Raw genomic sequence first — 18,503 nt, 5'->3', positions numbered from 1 at the left:
AGACTGGGGTGTATTAATGAATCATTCGTTAATGGTTACTTAATGAGGAGTTCCTGAGTGAACTAATGCTTAGTTACTGGTAAACAGACTGGGGTACTGTATTAATGAATCATTCGTTAATGGTTACTTTATGAGGAGTTCCTGGGAGACTTTGATTGAAGCAATGGTCCGCTGCAGCAGGGCACATTTAAACCTGCCATCTTCGGCTGGCTTGGGTCCCACCCACCCTGGATCAACTGGTGGAGGTGGATCCGATTTACCTTACCATTACTTAGGCCGTTTGGGTATGGTAAACTCAAGGAACGCAAACAAAAACAGTAGTTACCCATTACCTAATGATTACCTTACCGTTACTAAAACAGTAGTTACCCATGAAGTAATGCTTACCTTACCATTCGTTGAGCAGTGTGTGTCCCCTCAAGTAAAGTAATGCATGAAAAACAGTAGTTACCCATTACCTAATGATTACCTTACCGTTACTAAAACAGTAGTTACCCATTAAGTAATGCTTACCTTACCATTCGTTAAGCAGTGTGTGTCCCCTCAAGTAAAGTAATGCATGAAAAACAGTAGTTACCCATTACCTAATGATTACCTTACCGTTACTAAAACAGTACCCATTAAGTAATGCTTACCTTACCATTCGTTAAGCAGTGTGTGTCCCCTCAAGTAAAGTAATGCATCAAAAACAGTAGTTACCCATTACCTAATGCCTACTTAACCATTCGTTAAGCATTGTGTGTCCCCTCAAGTAAAGTAATGCATCAAAAACAGTAGTTACCCATTACCTAATGATTACCTCACCATTAGTTAAGCAGTTTAACAAACAAACAAACACTGTTGATGACAATGACGGATCTACAGCCACTGAAGTTTTACATTTTTATTCAAACAACGATGAACATAACAACAACAACAAAAAATGGAAATAAAAAATACTTTTTATAAAAGAAAACTAAAAAACAATTGCAAACCAAAAAAACATCCATTCCTTCCTCACTTCCCCTTTGGATTAATGGATAATAGTCCTCCATTGGTCTTCAAGTCCTGGACCTTCCCCTCTAGATTTTGGTCTTTTATGGCAGCTTTACACATCTCAGTGAAACGGAGAAGGGTTTCCCCCTTCTTCAGTGTTCCCCGGATATCTTGGTAGATTCCCGGGTTCACGGCATGCAGTTCTGCAATTCCTGCAGTGTCGGCAATGGTTTTGCGGTCCACTCCTACCGCTCTGTAAGCCGCCGTTTTATTATTCCCCTTGTTTACCGCCTCAAGAACACGCTTGTAGCGGCTTATGGCGTCTTCTGGGGTCAGGACTGAAACAGAAAAAAAGACAAATATGTAACTATTTAACAACAGTAGTTTGTTGTTGCCTATCCTAATGATGTCTGTAGTGCAGAAATCAGTTTGGATATGGGTTTATTTATTGATAATATTGTTGTACTAGTGTTATATAGTGGTAGTGTAATCCTTACATACAAAATTGTGTAATGAATTGGTGTAGTGTAAAGGTATTACTAGTCGTGTAGCTTTGCTCAAAGTAATGTATTTGTATGTGTTTGGGGTGTGTACCTTTATATACAGAAGTTAGGTTTGGGCAATCAGCTCTACTTTTATCCAATCATGTTTAATAATGATAACTGATCCACAATGTGGATTTAACGCTCTATCGACATTGCCCCGTTTCTAATTTATAACGCATCAATATTGCCAAGTTTTAGCCTGGCATCCTCATGTCTCAGCAGCCTTTAAATGGAACAGTTTGGAGAATCTGCTCTCCCTGTTCTTTTATTAAAATCTGACACTGCAGGTTAATGTAAGCGTGCAGAGACCAGTTGTTTGGAAACACTGGTGTCGCTCTGAACAGAGCGACATCACAGCATGTTCTGTTTAACATTATAGGCCTACTTATATTCAGGGATGCAAACACCCGTATGGTGAAATAAGAGAGAACTATTAGAAACAGAAAAAACAGCATAATATACCATCTGACAAAGGCCTGCGCTATAATGCGTCAATTAACTGGCTATTCTTTATAATATACGGATAGGAGACAGAGATGTTAAGTTACAAATAAAGGGTTTTTATTACTATTTAGATCAGGGGTGGGGAACTTTTTTCTCTCAAGGGCCATTTCAATTTTTACAACTTTATCCAAGGGCCGTACAAATGATTGAACTCAATTTCTGCTTAAAAATACTAAAACCACAGCCCATTCATTTCACCTTTCTTTCATGCTGTGCAAAGAAAAAGCATTACATTACATTACATTACATTACATTACATTGCATTTAGCTGACGCTTTTGTCCAAAGCGACTTACAATAAGTACATTCGACCAGGAAGACACAACCTTGAAGAAAACAGAATCATATAAGTATATCAGGTTTCATAGAGCCAAACCAAACCAAAGCAACCTCTTAATCCAGATATTTTACCATGACTCATGCATGCATGCATACACGGTTGTGGCATGACCACCAAAACAGAAAGATATGGACACAAGATGTGTGCAAATTTGTTTTTAAATGTTGAAGTTAAAAGCATCAATCTGGTGCACTTTGAGAGCAAAATGAAGAGATCTATGGATACATCTCTCAACACCCATATGAAACAGAATTGTAAGCAGATTACTCTTTTTCTTTATGGATATTTTACAAATCACTCTCCTTTTAAACTGTATTCTTGTTATTTTAAAAAAACGTTTTTGTTACTGTCAAAGTATTTTATACCTGTATACCAAAACTACAACTCTTCGCTTCTCCACGAATTACACAAGTCACCCAAATCAGCGTCAAGGTTAGCCTGTTTTTAACGCAAAAAACAATGCTGTGTTTTGAATATCGGGGCCTTAACACCAGGTACCTCCTACTCAAAATTCCCAGCATCCGTTGAGCAAAAATGGCTGCAGAACCCAGGGTGAGGATGCTCAGAGTACATAGCCCGAATGACACCTCTTTTCCCATGTCCTACGTATCCTGCAAAACACAAAAGTGAAAAATCTGATCTACAGAAGGCTGTAAATGTAATAATACATTTGATTTCGATCATTTGTATGTATAATGTTATGAATGATCTGCTATCTTCAATACTATGGTTAAGTGATATTTAAATTAAACTTAAAAAAATCTATATACAGGCTGTCACCATATTTTGGAATTGTGAAAAGACTGGCAAGCCACTTCCCTTATAAGCTTTACAGTTACCTGGATTTTATTCCACCAGCCCTGCAGATATTACACTAGCCTACAAACCTCAATAGGCATGACTCCTAAAATCCCTAAATCTGTTGATTTTTTTTCACACATCTTAGTCCTTCTTCTTAAAGTCCTTAAAGTTTTAGTTTAAAATAGAGATACTTTTTAAATATTGTTCTATAATGATTAAATGTCAGTGAATAACAAAATGTTTAATTATATAACTTTTACATCTCATTTAAAAAAGGTGGTTGCTAACTTGATCAGTGGCATACTGTGACAATAACTGGGACTTCAGCTCAGCCACACTTAGCAGACAGACCAAAAAAGTGTCAACACGGCAAAAATATTTAGCTATGGATAAACCGCATACTGTGACAACAGCAGCTGGCTATGGAGTGCAACTGTTGCATGAAATGACGGCAACCACCACACAATTACATTACAATTATAAATATATTAATTTAGAGTTTGTCTTTAACTGTGTGAGACTACTACTGATACTCTCATGGAGCACTAGATAATTGTCTGTTTGGAAGCTGCTTTAATATATTAATGTGAGTCAAAAGTACATTTTACACATATATTCCTGCTTACATGATGTAGTGGGACATCCTGATATTTTTAAGTTGAAAGTGCAATATCCAAATTGCAAGAAGCTGCAATTATTATTTTTCAGCTAAATTTGAGAATACAAAATTATTTCCTTTTTCTTCAGTAAAATCTGGACTTTCACTCACTCTAGATCTAATCAATTACAGGTGGCAGCCATCTGTAATTTAGGTTACTTTGAAAAAAACAAATGGTGACAGCACTTAATTGTCTAAAGCTAACTGTGAGTGACGTGCACTGATACATTTTTGAGGAAATATAATCTATCTAACAATCTATGTAAGCACTGAAAGCACCTGAAGCAGAAATACAGAACTTATTTATCCATGTCATTGTATGCCAACCTGAACAATCTTTGAATTGCATTCTGCAAAACTGACAAGACGAAATGCAAAACATGGTGGACATTTCCTCGCGATAGGACTCGGAATGGTGAAACCAATTTGTGTCCACACCTGTAATAAGAAAGTATAAAACAATAAGCCTAAGGTTTAATTTAGCAAGCTTATTGAAATTGAATTTGTAAAATACAATATTTCTTACTCAATATCCACAAAAAGTGTGCCTTTTTCCGGAAAGCGTCCTGGCTGACGGTATTTCTTACTTTCCAACAAACCAGAGAAAGCGTCAAATATGCCATGTCTCCAGCGTCAAGAACTACCTCCAAAAGAATGCTCTGCAGCAATTCTTGCGGTAGCTATGGACATATTTTTTCAAGAACCAGGTTAACAACAGAACTGAATTTCAAAACAAATATTTGTGTATATTTATATATTGATATGCTCCTTCTTCATAACCAACCAAGAGAAGTGGTTACCTTAAGAATCCAGCAACATGTCTTTCTTGTGTCCACCATATTTTTTGGGCGCTCAGCTCTTTTATTGAATCCAACCACTTAAAAACACAAAAACAACCAGAAGATGATGCAGGGCTGGCTAAACTTTACTCTAGTTATGGTTGGGCTGATGGACAATGACATCGTGCATCAGCCATGTATGACAGCCATCGCCGTTGGATACCTGACCATCATCACATCATGAGTTAATAAGGCGCCCTCCCCTCCCTGCCCCACAAGAACGGGTAGAGTTTCCTTTTCGGAACAGTTAACTGCGGTACTCACATTACTTTAAACAGCCATAAAGTGGGAGGATAAGCTCAGGTTGATATATAATAGTTAAACAGCTGACTCCATTATTGTAACACCTATTACAGCAGAAATAAACAAAAAAGCATTGGTAAATGAAGCGCAGAGTTTAGTTTGAGCCGTGGTCCCGGAGCTGATCAAGCACCGCCGCAGAGGACATCGTCTATGTCCAGTTGGGTACACATCGCCCAATTGTAACTTGAACATTTGTTGAAATTAAAGACTTAATGCATACTAAAAGTATTTATTGAGCTGTAAAATACATTGTACGACTGTACTTCAACACCAGACTGCATTCGTTCCCTTAATGATCCCCTTGATGATAACACGCTAAGGCATGTAGCGACACTCCCTCACTAATTAAGTTTAATGTACTTTAAGTGCATGAGCAAATCCGTTTCAGTTTAGTGTTTTCAGTATGAACACAAACAGTCTGACAGCACCTGCTAATGCAGGTTAGCCCTGTTCACTAGCTGTTCCTTCTACACTGAGCAATGGTCAGTCTGTCACATAATTCACTGTAGTCCTACCTCCTTACTTCCCAAGTCAGACACTGTGTAGGTGGCCAACGTACCTCTCTTTGCAGTCTTTCCTTTTGTCTTCTTCGCTTTTTTTCCTCTTTTTTTCTTGCCGTATTTGTTTTTCTTGTTCTTCTTCTTCTTACTCTTCCTCTTCTTCCCTCTGTCTGACGAAGAGGATGAGGAGGAGGAGGAGGAGGAGGAGGAGGAACTGGAGGAATTGGAGGAGGTGGAGGATGAAGAGGAGTTGCCTGCCCCTATTTGGTCACCTTCAGAAGTAACTGGCGCCTTAACTGATGCCATTTTTAGAAGGGCCAAAGCTGAAACAAACAAGAGGATTAGAAGATAACTATTGTTACCACTAAGGGTCAGAACATTTACAATAATCTTTAAACCTTATATTGTGTGTTCAGAGTTTCACGCAGATCGGTGAAAATTCATATAGTGTTTTTCACTACATTTGAAATAGTGAAAAATATCGTGACCTGAAATGTTAGGTAAGTGAAACCATTTGTTCTTTAGGATTTATGGAATATGTGAGATTATTTTCATGATTCTAGTTCAAACGGGGCATGTGATATGCCTGTTCCAAGTTTCCCCCGAACAAACGGACTCAACATATTTTAACAAGTGACTGTTCTTTCCCTCTCAATCCAACCCTCTACTGTCGGTTAATAAGTGAGAGAAGTGAGCTGGAGCCTGATCTGTCAAGCTCCACCCCACCATTTGGTGCTGTCCGTCCTATATGCTTGTCATGATATGTTTGCAGTGAAATGACTGAATTGCTGATGCAACTAGTCATCTGCAAGCATGTATGGCCTCATGGACTGTGATGAGAAATGTTGTAGGGCTTGGTGTATGTGCCTGTTTTTTTTGTTTTTTTTCTCAAAAGCTATCAGATGCCAATAAGTAATTATTTAATCATTATTGATTTGCTTACCCTCAGCCAGCTGTATCCTCAGGTAGTCCCTTTCGCTTTCAACAGTTAATAATTTGTCCTTTGAAGCATCTAGCCTTATTTTCAAGGCATTATTATCTCTGTTTCTGCGCTGTTTCTGCGCTATGGCTGTGGGAGCTGCAGAAACATCTGTAATGACAAAAACGGCAAAAAAAACAACATTATCTTTTCTGTAGTTATTACACAAACAGTATGTATAGGCAGATTGTGGTTCCATGCCTTTGTTTAGCGTTTTCAAAAAATTTACAATAAAATGTCAAAATTATAGATCTAGGACCGCCTGTATTGTCGTGAAGTTGCAGACATGTCATTGATCACATTTAATAGAGACTGTTGAATTCTATATTGGGACTTGCAACTGCATTTAAACACTGCAAAACCTATGATAATACATTACAAAACATTACTATATTCACTTCAAGGCAACTGTAAGATCATTGATTCTGACAGGGGCTTCACAAGTAATTGCAAAAAATAACTTCAACTTTTAATATGCACTCAACCACACAGAAGTAAAATGGGCTCTAGTACATTTGCACAAGCGTTTACATTTTCGTTATGTAATATTTTCTTGTTCTAGTGTATTGTGCGATATTATATATATATATATATAAAGATAACACAATCAAAAAACAGTAACCGTAGATAAAATGTAAATGTAATGCAATGTCACAACACAACCTAACCTTTAGTTGATGCTTTAATAGTAGACTGCTGTCCTGTGAATGCATCCGAGTCAGACCCATCACTGCAGTGCACTACAGCTTTAAGAGGGGAGACAGAAAGTTCATAAATTAGAAATAGTGTTGACAAAATGGTACATATAGCGATAGGGAATATTTGAAATTGTGTAAAGGTCCAAAATGCCAAATTAGACCAAAAAAACATGGATGTCGTCCAAACCACTATCTGCCCACCCTGACCTCTACCACCAACAAAGGTATGGCAAAGCACAGTGGAAGAATCTCCTCAACACAGGAGATAACAAGGGGCTTCACTTTGTGCATGTGACATCTTTAATCCACTATACGTTTACATATTGTTTTTTTTACTGCTATCTGCTAAGCAACTACTTATTAGTACACCATCTGAGACTGAGTGGATCCTTAAAGTATGCTTAACATTTGAAAGCAAACACTTACCCATTTCCTTTGCCGCAGTGTGGGAGCTGCATGGCTCTTCCTCAGACTGACCAGCCAAATATTTATCCGCTGTAAGATTATGGAGCACAGAAAGAGTTGTTGATGTAGAGAGCATTACTATATGGAAGTATGTTTGTTTTTTTTCAGCTATATTATAACTTCATTGGAACTATTTCAAAATTGGATATCTGAAAAGCCACTCTTGAATGAATGTATGAATGTACTGTTTTTAATTATATTTTCATTACATATCGCCCAATGCTGTGTTCAAATCAAAATACTCTCGTTTCTAGCGCCCTAATGTCATTTACTTATTTAAGAGTTAAGATAAAATGTTAAACCTTCGTAATTGAGATATTTCAGTTTATTTGACGATTTAACTAATTTAACCCATAACAACCCAGACCCATTTCTACTTTTGGGGAAATTAAGGGGAACATAATTTAGACTAAATAGACCACATTTCTGACAATGTGACATTGAACTTTAATGGTAAAGTAACTCTTATTTATAACTTAATTAATGAGGAGGATTTTTTGATTTAAATTTGTTTTAACATTCTTTGAATTGAAGAATAAAGAATATATTAACTAAATATAATTGGATCACCTAAATTAACTGAGCAGATCATACTCATATTTCTAATTGTGACATATGTGTTACTCCAGATTTACTGTGAAAGTTTAAGGTTAATGTCCCGATGTGACATCAGTGTCACAGCGATATTTATCTAATTTGTTTCATATCAATTTGATCAAGAAATGTTAACAGGTTCAATGTAACAAAGTACATGTTATGTAAGCATTTTAATTCTTAAATGGCTTGATTTGTACCTTTAGCAACCAAAAACAAGCCTCTGAAATGTACCTAGTTCTGTCACATGTCTTAGCCCGACACATGACCCACCAGACTTTTCAGGGTGTGTCACTTAAGGACTTTATGAGATAAAAACAAGTCTAAAGCTGTATAAGGAACTTTACAAAACATTTAAATGTCATGTAAGCGCTTTGAGCTCCAGCAAGGGGCTTTATACATGTAATGTATTATTATTATTATTATTATTATTATTATGTAACACGTGGGTCCTCGTGGTTTAGCTAGCAACCTCAAATCAGATAGCACAGAACAAAAAGTGTAATAACATGTGTCAATTGAGATGATTTCGCGATGCAGTGTTACTGATTTCTGAAATGACAAAAATAAATTTCAATTCATACTTACATTCTGACACTAAACGCTTAGGGGGCCCCATCCTCTTTCGCTTGCTTCTCCTCGAGTCCATTTTCAGTTCTAAGCGTGTAGACTAGAGCATAGACTGTAGTGTACATATAAGATGGAAAGGTTGAGTTTTATCCATAGACTATATATAAAGGTTTTATCACTAGCCGAGATGCACGTGACAGGCTCATGGCCAATCGTAGCACTTGAATGCTATGAAGGGGCGTGTCTTGCATAGTGCTCCAGCCGGATCCCGATTTGCAGCGTATTAACACTTTATTACGGTTTTAATATTTTAATTGTATATCAGTGAATATAAAGAAGCTGTGCTTTGTCAATTGAACAAGGAAGATGAAATACCTGATTCAAAATATAAAAACTATTGGTTTGAATCGTGTGAACAAGAAATGAGGATCAGGGTGCTAGGGCGCTAGTGCGCTCAGCGGAGTTCCACTTCCGGTCTGGCCCAGCGGCAGCACATCTTGAACTACGCTGGGTGTTAGGTTTTGTGGACGGGCCGGGGCCGCAGTAACGCAGTAGTAACGCCGCAGTCAGGTTATAGGTTATCATGATGACACTGCACACCAAAGTACTCAGTCTTATTGACGGAAGACAGACTTTTTTAAAAAAAGAAAAAATTAATTGAATGGCTAATGAAAAAGGAATTGCTTCAAGGAAAAATGAAATGCAAACTCTGCAAAAAGAGGATGAAACTGGAGAAACACTCAAACGTCGACGGACTGCAGTGGTAGGCTAAGTCGTACATTTTTAGCATGGGTTTTAACGATGACTTCCTCTGTTTACTGATATGTAATGTTACAAAGACAAGTTCTTTATCAGGAAAAAAGGACTAGGAATTTACGATTTGTCTTTTGTAGGAAGTGCCGACGTAAAAAACACCGAGGGAAAACGACGAAGAAGTCAGTGAGGTCTTTGTCCCTGTTTCAGAGGAGCAAATTGTCCTTGTTCAGCTGGATGAAATACATTTACAGGTAATATTAATTCATCAATAATATCAGTCATTTCCTCAAAGCACAGCAAATGAATGCCTGTAAGTATTACGTTTATTTTAAGCATGTTGACTGTTGTTTAACATTACCGATATCTAAATGCTAATTTCAGTTAGCGCGTCAATGACGTTATCCATTATATGTTAGCATTGAGCTAGCGGACCAAGCGCTAGTTATTTGGCAATTCACAACGCAGGCTGCTTGGAGGTGTGGCGGGGCACAATGGCGCCGCTTTCACACCAAGCCCCCAGGAAGTGCGCCGGACTCTGAGGAGAACATTCGAGAGTTATTTCCCTCGGCATTATGAACGCGCATCCAACCCACGGGACCGCGCCGCCCGGCACCTTCATGTTACGTGTTCTGTACTACATGCGTTTTACCCTTAACCATAGACTGTATATATATATAAAGGTTTTACCTTTACCCATGGATGCACAATAAGAACGGACTCGTATCGCCTTGCCGTTCGGGTGTTCAGAGCAGAGCTCCCTGTTGGAGCGGCAGAGCGTGATGTGAACAGAAAAATGTTTCTGTCGCAATATTATTTAAAGAATCGTTGAGCTAGCTAACTAGCATACATTGTCACTATCTGCTAACATTAGCTTTAGCTTTCGTTTTCTAATAGTTTTTCTCATAGGCTATAAACAGAATAGATCTTGTACTTGAGTAAAAGTAGAAATACTCAGATATTGTACTTGAGTAAAAGAGAAGTACTCAGATATTGCACTTGACTATAAGTACTCAGATCTTGTATTAGAGTAAAAGTAGAAGTACCAGAGTGTACGAATACTCTGTTACAGTAAAATTCCTGCATTCAAAATGTTCCTCAACCAAAAAATGGGTTCAGAACGTTACAATGTGTGATTATTCTAATAGCTTAAAAATACATGTGTAGATGCTCTGATACAGGGAAACTTGATAGATAAAATTAATTAGCAACATTAAAATATTCTGTTTCATCTTGAGTAATAACAAATGTCTAATGTGAATTATAATTATACATTAGCCACTGGTGCTGAATGCGTTCTTCTTCATATGCTTTTGTTCATATTTAGTAATTCTATATTGATCTTTAACAGATTTTCCCAGGGACTGCAGCTAAGGCAAATTGACATGCTGCAGGATGGCGTGGCAGGAAGCAGTCGCACGCTGTCAAAAATTAGCCTGAAGTTGAGGAAGGTCTGCAAGAGTGCAATCAAGAGGAGAGAAAGGAGGGGAAAGCAGAGACTTGGAGGACCAAACGAATTTGTCATGCTGGACGAAAGCAACTTCTACCACAAAAGGAAGGTGTGTATAAACTACAGAGCCTTAGCCTTTGGCCTCACTAAAACTAAAACCTTTGTTTTTCAAGGTGAAATAACAACATATATTTTAAGGTCAGAGATTAACAAATGAATGAGCAAAGTAATGTAATTTTATAATTGTGTCATTCACACCCTTGTGACTGGCGAGACAAAGTATACATTAGAGAGAGCCAGCTCCACAGTGTATACACAGTCAAATAACAGAAAAAAAGGATTTAGAAGCTAAGAATTATCTCATCCAATCAGATCATTAAAGATGGGGTAGGTAAGTTTCAGAAACCGGCTCGAGATACACTTTTTGTTATATTCCATGGAATGCTCTTAACATCCCGATAGCAATGAATATCTGAAGTGCTTTGACAATAAATTAAAAAAAAATATCCTCTGTAGAAGCCGTAATACTGTCAAAAGTACAACCACAAACTCTTCTCGTGCCCTCATTGGTCATGTGCGCGTTCGTGTGTGTTGGAGGAGGGGCTCTGTAAGGAAGTGGCAGATTTTCTCCGGTTGTGTATTTTCAAATTCTAGCGATCTCGAGCCGGTTTCTCAAACTTACCTACCCCACCTTTAAGGAAATAAATCCTTATTCTTACTTTTTATTACTAACATTTTAAAAGTGCATAATCTTATTTATATATCATCTAATTACAATATCTATCTTACATTTTCATGTTTCTTGCAGCAAAATAAGCAAACTTTAACTTAATAAAATTAAACAGCCTTTTCTGTTTGTACCACTACATTTAAAAAAATGTCTCTTCTTTTTTGAGAAAGGAAGTCAATATTTTTAAATTGTAAAATAAAGCAAATAAACACATTACATTTTGTTTATCAATTGAAATTCCTGATGTTTATTTTTATATAACTGTGTTGTCCTTTTTCACTGCTTTATTACAGTATGGTAGGGGAAGATTCAGTCCTACGTGGAGGAGGAGAAAATGGGTCTTTGGAATGCTGGGCATCAGAGGAAAAAGGAGAAGACCTATCCTGAGGCTGGTGAAACAAAGATCACGGCGCCACTTAATTCCTCTGGTCACAAAATACGTTCGCCAAGGGACCACGGTGATAACGGACATGTGGAGGGCATACACCACTGCAATCGCAGAAAGTGGCTTTGTCCATTTCTCTGTGAACCACAGCCGGTCATTTGTGAACCCAGACACAGGAGCCCACACCCAAAACATTGAGCGGGCTTGGTCAACGTACAAGTCACAGGTCTGGAGACTGCGAGGAAACCGCACAGTGAAGACTCTGAAGAGTCATCTTGCTTTCATCGAGTGGACACATTGGCTGGCAAATGAACACAAAGATGGTCCCTTAGGCAGATTGCTGCATGACATACGCCACTTTTGCAAGTTCTGATGCAACCTTGTTTTCATTATTAGTGTCCTTTGGATTGTTGTTTAAATAAAAATGTAAACTTGAGTGCACAGGGTTTGTTTATTTGTTTACTGCTTAACGAATGGTAAAGTAATCATTAGGTAATGGGTAACTACTGTTTTTGATGCATTACTTTACTTGAGGGGACACACACTGCTTAACGAATGGTTAAGTAGGCATTAGGTAATGGGTAACTACTGTTTTTGATGCATTACTTTACTTGAGGGGACACACAATGTTTAACGAATGGTTAAGTAAGCATTACTTAATGGGTAACTACTGTTTTAGTAACGGTAAGGTAATCATTAGGTAATGGGTAACTACTGTTTTTGATGCATTACTTTACTTGAGGGGACACACACTGCTTAACGAATGGTAAGGTAAGCATTACTTAATGGGTAACTACTGTTTTAGTAACGGTAAGGTAATCATTAGGTAATGGGTAACTACTGTTTTTGTTTGCGTTCCTTGAGTTTACCATACCCAAACGGCCTAAGTAATGGTAAGGTAAATCGGATCCACCTCCACCAGTTGATCCAGGGTGGGACCCAAGCCAGCCGAAGATGGCAGGTTTAAATGTGCCCTGCTGCAGCGGACCATTGCTTCAATCAAAGTCTCCCAGGAACTCCTCATAAAGTAACCATTAACGAATGATTCATTAATACAGTACCCCAGTCTGTTTACCAGTAACTAAGCATTAGTTCACTCAGGAACTCCTCATTAAGTAACCATTAACGAATGATTCATTAATACACCCCAGTCTGTTTACCAGTAACTAACTAACCATCCATCGCAGTCACTGAGGAACTACTCATTAAGTAACCATTAACGAATGATTCGTTAATATAGTACCCCCCCAGTCTGTTTACCAGTAACTAACCATAAGTTCACTGAGGAACTACTCATTAACTAACCATTAACGAATGATTCGTTAATACAGTACCCCCAGTCTGTTTACCAGTAACTAACCATCAGTTCCTCAATCGCAGTCACTGAGGAACTACTCATTAACTAACCATTAACTATCTAGTAGTTCCTCAGTAACTAAGCACATTTTGTGTACCTTATTGTAAAGTGTTACCTAAGACTTTTGTATTGCTGTTTTGCAGGAGTGCTGTCCTACGATATGGAATGTGGGACCAAATCCGAGTAGACCATGGAAAATAATTCTACTTGACTCTTTTCATGCAGGAGAAATTGTCAGACTACCGGAATAACACAGGCAGACAGCCATACATGCAAACAAAGTCAACACAGGCGAGTTCAGAGTTCCCGTTAGAATATTTTTTCACCGGTCAACATGTCCGTTAAAGTTGAAATCTTCCGGACAAAATTTGAAAAGTGCCGGTCAAAGGTCTTCTTTGTTATTTATTGAGCTTTAAAACAAATGGATATGATTCGATATTAAACAAACTAATTATAGTAGATAAACTATTCAAAAGTGAACAGTAACTTACAATAACACGGGAATAATAAACGGAGCGCTCTCCCTCTCCTGACAGTCCGTCAGTATCATGCAGCTCGCGGATCCAGAGTGACCCGACAGTGAAACTAAACATATAACTAGGTAGTTTGAGTTTGAGATGTAATTAAAATAGCTACGTGTGATATTCTAACCTGAAGTGTGTGTTTTGTCCGCTCACCGCTGCATGTGATCATGCAGAGCTGCGTGTCGACTCGTCAGCAGCAGCTGATCTCTCTCTCCCGTTAGATTAGACTTCACTCGCGTTTATGTCCATATCGATCAGATCTAGCTAGTTCTAGCTAATGATAGGACTACCTGCTTATTAAAAGATACCTAAACAATAAGCGTCGCTATGCAACTTGGTCAGGCCACAAAGTATAGCGCAGCATTATGCATTTGTTTACATGCCCACCGGAACCCCGAGGCATTACCAACAGATCAACGCACAATCAACCCATACAGGACATCTATTTCTCCACATTAAGTGTTAGACATTATAATTGACTATTCTTGTCTGTCACATAAGTGGCGCAAGTTGCGCAACTGATGCGGTATTGCGCTAAGGGGACATTATTTTGACCGGACACTTTGACCGGAGATATTTAGATTTGCCGGTCTTCAGCATATTTTACCGGTCATAGTCCGGTAATTACCGGCTAACGGGAACTCTGGGCGAGTTGTTTTTTTATATGAATTGCAATCAACGTGTTCATACATTACATGTCATGTTACTTGTTAGACGCTTTTATCCAAAGCGACTTACATACTCAATACTGTGGACAATCCCCACATAGCCATTTTTGTCTTTTATTCCTCACTTTATCTGCTGTAATCATGTAAATTACCCTGTGGAGAGACAAATAAAAGATTTCTGATCTCATTCCATTATTCACCCAACTGCTAGCTGATAAAGCTGTCAATAGACCCATGGCGTTCACTAAACTTCTCTAGGGGACTGCTAGCTTTTTCCTATGACATAGGAGAGATACACAGTACTTTTGAACCGGATACAACAGGAAATGGATCAAATACAAAGCCGGAAATTGGAAAATGAACAATGGGAAATTACAATGTGCTCTCTACATTTGACTCTTCTCATTTTGATTTACTTTAAATTACAGAATCATATTATAGAAAGGATGTGGCCAGAGGTAAACAACAGGGTAAACTACCCTCTGAAAGGCGCACTCAACCACCTTGTTGACCAGGAGGAACTAAACCTCGAAGACAACATCACACGATATTGTGTGTCCACTCTTACCTGTCAGGTAGCCAAAATTGGACTTGACCGGATGGTGCAGTCCTGGAATGCACACAGAATCCAAGGTTTGTATAGCAGTTTTCAGAATGTTACTTAAGCCCCATAACAAATGACCTTCTTTATGTATTTTTATAAGTTGCACTTATACCCTACATTTGTTTCTCTCTGTATCCCTTTTTTACACTAGGTTGATGGAAATGTTTAAATGTGGCATGTATATATTACAATATTTCAATAATTGTCTGAGTAAAGACATATCTACTATCTAGTTTATAGATTGCTCTTATTGCATGAAACATATATATCTAGTAAGTACATAAACAGTCAAATTAAAAACATACTTTTTAAAGTTTGTAAGAAGTGTACTAATAGCACAAGTAAAACATTTTGTAAGGGCAGGCTATGGTTACACGCTGTGTGAGGTTCATTGATATGCATGATATGTAACATTACAACAACAATGGCCACTTATTTGTGTTTTTTTTTAAGGTAAGGGTATCCCAGATCAACTTGCTCATGGTGGGTGCCCAATGAGACTGCCTGCAGATCTTTTGCCTGAAGCTACAGATGCTGCAGACGGCTATCATCAGGAAGTGGGGTCCTCTCTGACACGAGTGTCGCTGTTTGGGAGAAACCCATTTGCCACTGTGGAGCACCAGACAGCAGCTGAACAAGAATTTGCAAGGAACTATGCGGACATTGCTGAACTCTTTGAGCGTGCCATTCATAACGAGCCAGCACCATTCCAAAACGGGATAAAGGATCTCATAGGCATTCTAAGAAGATATGTGTAAAAGTGCAGGGATCAGGAGCCAGTGTATACCCAGGTTGCTGGACTGTCTGCAGAACTGGATGCTTTAAGGGCCCTACCCTAAAGTGGACAGCAGTTCAGTCGTTTATTGTTAAGTTTATTGTTTATTGTTAAGTGCTGTGTGTTCAAATTCCAGGTTCCATGATATCATCATACAGAACATTATTGTTGTAGTTTTCTTTAGCTGTATGACTTGTTAATTGTTCATCTGCAATGTTTAATAAATGGAAAATGGTTTGAATGTGTGTCCATGGTATGTTTAATTATGTTTCTAAACACAGGCAAATAGCTGCATACGTAAGGCAATACAATCAAACACTATTATTTGATCATCCACGCACCAACAGAACATTTGGAAATCAACCATTAATCAGAGGTTGTCGAAGTAATCAGATCTTGTACTTGAGTAAAAGTAGAAGTACTCAGATCTTGTACTTTAGTCAAAGTAGAAGTACTCAGATCTTGTACTTTAGTCAAAGTAGAAGTACTCAGATCTTGTACTTGAGTAAAAGTAGAAGTACCCAGATCTTGTACTTGAGTAAAAGTAGAAGTACTCAGATCTTGTACTTGAGTAAAAGTACAAGTACTCAGATCTTGTACTTGAGTAAAAGTAGAAGTACCAGAGTGTAGGAATACTCTGTTACAGTAAAAGTCCTGCATTCAAAATGTTACTCAAGTGAAAGTAGAAAAGTATTATCATCAAAATATAGTGAAAATAGCGACAGTGAAAGTAGTCATTGTGCAGATTGGTCCATTTCAGAATAATATATATGATGTGTTTTATAATGATTGATCATGAAAGTGTTCTCAAAGCTGGTAAAGGTGCAGCTAGTTTGAATGACTTTGTATACTGCAGGGTAGCTTGTGGATTTACTCCAGGTGGAACTAAAGTCTGATTCAACACTTGATTAGATTTCACATAATTAATCCAAATCTGTAAAGTAACTAAAGGTATTAAATACATGTAGTGGAGTAAAAGTGGATACGCTTTAAACTCTAAAATATAGTTATAGAAAGACAGACAGACAGACATCGAGATAGAAAGACATCGAGACAGACATATGCATAGAAAGACAGACATACGGACAGACTGTCTTCTGTACTTGTATGAATATAATAATATACGTATATTTGTAACGCAGTCTAAAGGCAAAGACGTAGAACCTTTATTTTGAAGAGTACAGCGCAAGCATAGGGCACACTAGCCAATCAGAAGCAAGGAGGCGTTGGAGACACACCCACTTATGGAAACGAAACATTGGCTGCTTCTCAGGTCGATTAAATGAAATCCTTGCTTCCTGCGTCGTTTCCCTGCGTTTAGTCCCTCCCACCAGGGAAGCATGGAGGGACGCAAGGAAACCACGAGAAGCAGGGAAATTAGTTTTAAGAGCAATGGGACGTCCTTTCCTCCGGAGCGTCACGTGAAGCGACGTCCGTTTGTGATGACGCTGCACAGCTGATCGTCTGGCAGCAGCTCTGTCCCCGTTATTTCCACACACCCCCCCGCCTCTGTTAGTACACATTTACTGACATATACATTTGTATCATCTGTTGTAGACCCCAATAAATAAAATATTATAAGAACTAATTCTCAAAAAAGATAAACGCCATTCTTAAAATGTATAAACGAACAATAGTTTGATTAATATTGATTAGAGTGTACAAAAGAAATAAAATAATTGAGAGAAGAAAAAGAGATATGTTATCTATCAAAACCCAGTTAGATTAACATTCATTGGATTGCACACTTTGTGTGTTTGTGTGGATATGTAGCACATTAACATTTTAATAGCACTTAATGACTGACTGAATGGAAATGACAATAAATGAAAATGTAAAACGAAAAAAGCGATCATGAAAATGTTTCCAAAAAATGAATAAAATGATTGTTGACCACTTTGTTGTTCACATATATCACATATTTGTAACTAAATGATACATGAATTGAAACAAAACACGGTATAAACTGAGGAGTGACTCCCGTGAGGTTCATGTGTTTTCTTCACTCCGCTGGGAAACTGCTCTCATGTCAAGAAGCATCAGATCAGTGCATGCACTGCCTCGTCCAATCAGTGAGCGATACACAGTAAGGGGGCGGGGTGAGTATCTGAGGATTTCATCGGAGGATGGTCTGGTGGTTCCTCGGTTATCGCTCCTCCATGATCGCTCCTCGCTCCTCGATCCTCGGTCCTCCGGCAGAAATAAGAGCCATGGGACGGTACTCAAGATGGCGCAGGCAAATCAACTTCCGGTGAGACCGAGGACCGAGGAGCGAGGAAATGAAAATAGTCGACCTGAGAAGCAGCCCATGTCTCCTTAAATATCCTTGCGTCAGCGTCTCACGTGTTGGGCGTGCTCTCTTCTGACCATATTTGGAAGTACAACTTTCGCGGCCGCAGCTAGACCCTTCTCAGCCACCGTAGTGTCGTGTCAGGTGATGCTTATTATACATCCATGAGCTAGACCCTTCTCACTCAAGATGGTGCA

General features: G+C 38.4%; 2 protein-coding genes across 2 annotated transcripts; one reads left to right on the top strand and one right to left on the bottom strand.

Annotated features, from left to right (window-relative positions):
- Positions 1-996: 996 nt before the first annotated feature.
- LOC117551348 (coiled-coil domain-containing protein 106-like) lies at positions 997-8,916 on the bottom strand. Its single transcript, XM_034224192.1, has 6 exons — positions 8,789-8,916; positions 7,568-7,636; positions 7,112-7,189; positions 6,408-6,554; positions 5,524-5,787; positions 997-1,313 (listed from the first exon to the last, which is right to left on the bottom strand). The coding sequence occupies exons 1-6, from the start codon at positions 8,847-8,849 to the stop codon at positions 997-999; spliced, it is 936 nt and encodes a 311-aa protein (XP_034080083.1). The 5' UTR covers positions 8,850-8,916.
- A 390-nt stretch (positions 8,917-9,306) lies between these two features.
- LOC117551365 lies at positions 9,307-12,529 on the top strand. Its single transcript, XM_034224223.1, has 4 exons — positions 9,307-9,533; positions 9,664-9,777; positions 10,875-11,082; positions 11,997-12,529. The coding sequence occupies exons 1-4, from the start codon at positions 9,439-9,441 to the stop codon at positions 12,459-12,461; spliced, it is 882 nt and encodes a 293-aa protein (XP_034080114.1). The 5' UTR covers positions 9,307-9,438; the 3' UTR covers positions 12,462-12,529.
- Positions 12,530-18,503: the final 5,974 nt, after the last annotated feature.

This window comes from Gymnodraco acuticeps, unplaced genomic scaffold, assembly GCF_902827175.1.
Source record: "Gymnodraco acuticeps unplaced genomic scaffold, fGymAcu1.1, whole genome shotgun sequence".
Lineage (NCBI taxonomy): Eukaryota > Metazoa > Chordata > Actinopteri > Perciformes > Bathydraconidae > Gymnodraco > Gymnodraco acuticeps.
This window is presented reverse-complemented; position numbering and strand designations above follow the sequence as displayed.